At 46.7% G+C, this 2,500-nt stretch overlaps 1 protein-coding gene across 2 annotated transcripts in view; it reads left to right on the top strand.

The window, feature by feature from the left end:
- The window catches only part of LOC132965589 (breast cancer anti-estrogen resistance protein 1-like), a 32,278-nt gene extending 31,044 nt beyond the window's left edge, over positions 1-1,234 (top strand). Inside the window, exon 2 of one of the 2 annotated variants that reach the window (XM_061033740.1) lies at positions 1-1,234. This exon is cut by the window's left edge and continues 336 nt beyond it. In XM_061033740.1, coding sequence (XP_060889723.1) covers positions 1-384 — 384 coding nt within the window. In that variant the 3' untranslated portion in view covers positions 385-1,234. The other variant, XM_061033743.1, reaches the window with a different exon arrangement.
- The last annotated feature ends 1,266 nt before the right edge of the window (positions 1,235-2,500 follow it).

The following is a 2,500-nucleotide window of genomic DNA, read 5'->3' as shown; positions in this document are numbered from 1 at the left end:
CCCCTCCTATCTGCTCAGTACACGCCTATGCACCCCGCCCAGCCCAACCCCGACTCGGTCTACATGATGCCCCCATCACACGGCCCTAAACCCAGTCCGCAGAGTCTGTACCAGATCCCCTCTGGCCCCACTGGACCGCCTCCTAAGGCCCAGCCTGGACCCCCAAATAAGGCCCCCGCTCTTTCACAGAGACAGTTCACTCAGGACATCTACCAGGTGCCCCCTTCTGCAGGACCAGGGCCCCCCGGAGTGGCCTCTGCAGGGGGGACAGGAGCCGGGCAGGATGTGTACCAGGTGCCCCCCTCTCTGGAGAAGAGGAGCTGGGAGAGCAGCAACAAGCCACTGGGCAAGGTAAGGAAGGAAGGAAGGAAGGAAGGGGATTGATGTTGAAAAGTTGGATGGATGTTTTCTTGGTTTATTAAAACTTTAAAAACAGTTAGAGCGAGACTGCGAATGGTTCCAGAAATGGTTTTCCTTTTTTTTTTTAATGCTGATGAGTCCACTACGGACTCTCTAGTCCGGGATCAGGGTCTGAAATTGAGGGTCAGATCCTGGTCGCAACCAGCATGTTTTTTCAGCTTTGTAATAATTACAGTTTAATCAACCGCTGCTGGATATTAATCCGCTCCAACTCCAACATAACACACTCGCTTTCAGTCGCCATGGTTACCGATTACAAACAAGGACAGAACGCGGACAAATATAACCAGCAGAGAAATCGACTAGCGTTAGCAGGCAGAGTGTTTTTATTTATTTTATTTATTTATTTTTTATTTTACAGGGACATATAAACAATAAACATTTCAGTAAATATTCCAGAGTTAACCAAAAGACTAATTTTCATCTGTTGTCTCTGGACAGATTTGATAAAACGCTCCCTAAAAAAAAACAAATTCAAACATCGCTAAAAGCTACAAATAGAAATATCATGACAGTAATGAAGCAGACAGGTGAGCAGCCACAGGAGAAAATACATAAAGCATGCAGGATACACATAAAGCAGCATTTGGTTAATATAAAACATGTATCTCATGCAGGACAGACGTGGAGCAGCAGACAAACAATGTACCAAAAAAAACAAGTATCAGTAAAAGTACGTATCCAATAACCTCCTAAAGTAAATGTAACGTGCACACAGAGCTACACAGACACACAGACACACAGAGTGTGTCGAGCTGACGTATGAAGCACGCTTTAAGGACGACGTCACAGAAAAAATGTCCGCCATGTGATTATAGCGGGTCAACTCCTTGACATGCTAACGGGTCACCTGTTGACTCTTTTTTATAAAAAGGAAGTAAAGAGCTCAACATGTAAAGAAGTCTTCACAGGTATGCAGAGCTTTAAATTAACACCTGCCGAGGCGCTGGTGGCTCAGTGGTTAGAGCGTGCACACCATGTATGGAGGCTGTGGTCCTCCAAGCGGGCGGCCCGGGTTCGAATCTGACCTGCGGCTCCTTTTCCGTCATACCTCTCTCTCTCTCCCTGATTTCAGACTCTATCCACTGACCTATCTCTACATTAGAGGCACAAAAAGACCCCCCAAAAAAAATCTTTCCAAAAAGCCAATTGGGGCTAAAAATTAACTTTGGAGGGTAACAAAGGAGAGTTGAAAGAATGAAGCAAATATCAATGATGCAACAAGTCAGTGTTGCCAGATCGGGCAAATTTGACTGGTAGAAAATCTGGTTGGCTGGTAACTTAAAAAATCTACTAGCCATGGATCAAGTGTGTGTGTGTGTGTGTGTGTGTGTGTGTGTGTGTGTGTGTGTGTGTGTGTGTGTGTGTGTGTGTGTGTGTGTGTGTGTGTGTGTGTGTGTGTGTGTGTGTGTGTGTGTGTGTGTGTGTGTGTGTGTGTGTGTGTGTGTGTGTGTGTGTGTGTGTGTGTGTGTGTGTGTGTGTGTGTGTGTGTGTGTGTGTGTGTGTGTGTGTGCAGAGCAGGACCAGTGAAATAATAGGATTGTTAATAATTCAGCTGGGATCTCGTGCTTGGGTGAGTAAGCTCTTCACTGCAGCAGCAGGTGACGGGCTGAGTGTACTCGAGGAGGGAAGCCCCTCCAGGCCCGCTGCGGTGCACTGAACCGTGTGTGTGTGTGTGTGTGTGTGTGTGTGTGTGTGTGTGTGTGTGTGTGTGTGTGAGCATTAGTGATTTTGGATGTTGGCTCCAGCTGCTCCCTCGCCTCCTAACACATGACCTCATCTGTGTTTCTGTGACTGCTTCATAATAAATTCATCTGCAGGATCTGAAATGTGACCGATAATGAAACGCTTCATCACGGAGGCGCCACGGGGGAACGCTTTAGGACGGATGTGTGCTGTTTTCTCAGAAGAAGAAGAAGAACCCAAACCGCTGTGACATCACTCTCTTCAGAGACTCAGTGAACAGCAGCAGGGATTGATCCTGCATCCATTACTCAGTTATTGCAGGGAGTGATGTAACATCAGTTTCAGGGTTATTCTGCGATCTGTATGTCGACTGTCAGTCGTCTTTACACCAACA

The sequence above is a fragment of the Labrus mixtus genome, unplaced genomic scaffold, assembly GCF_963584025.1.
Source record: "Labrus mixtus unplaced genomic scaffold, fLabMix1.1 SCAFFOLD_180, whole genome shotgun sequence".
In the NCBI taxonomy this organism is placed as follows: domain Eukaryota; kingdom Metazoa; phylum Chordata; class Actinopteri; order Labriformes; family Labridae; genus Labrus; species Labrus mixtus.
This window is presented reverse-complemented; position numbering and strand designations above follow the sequence as displayed.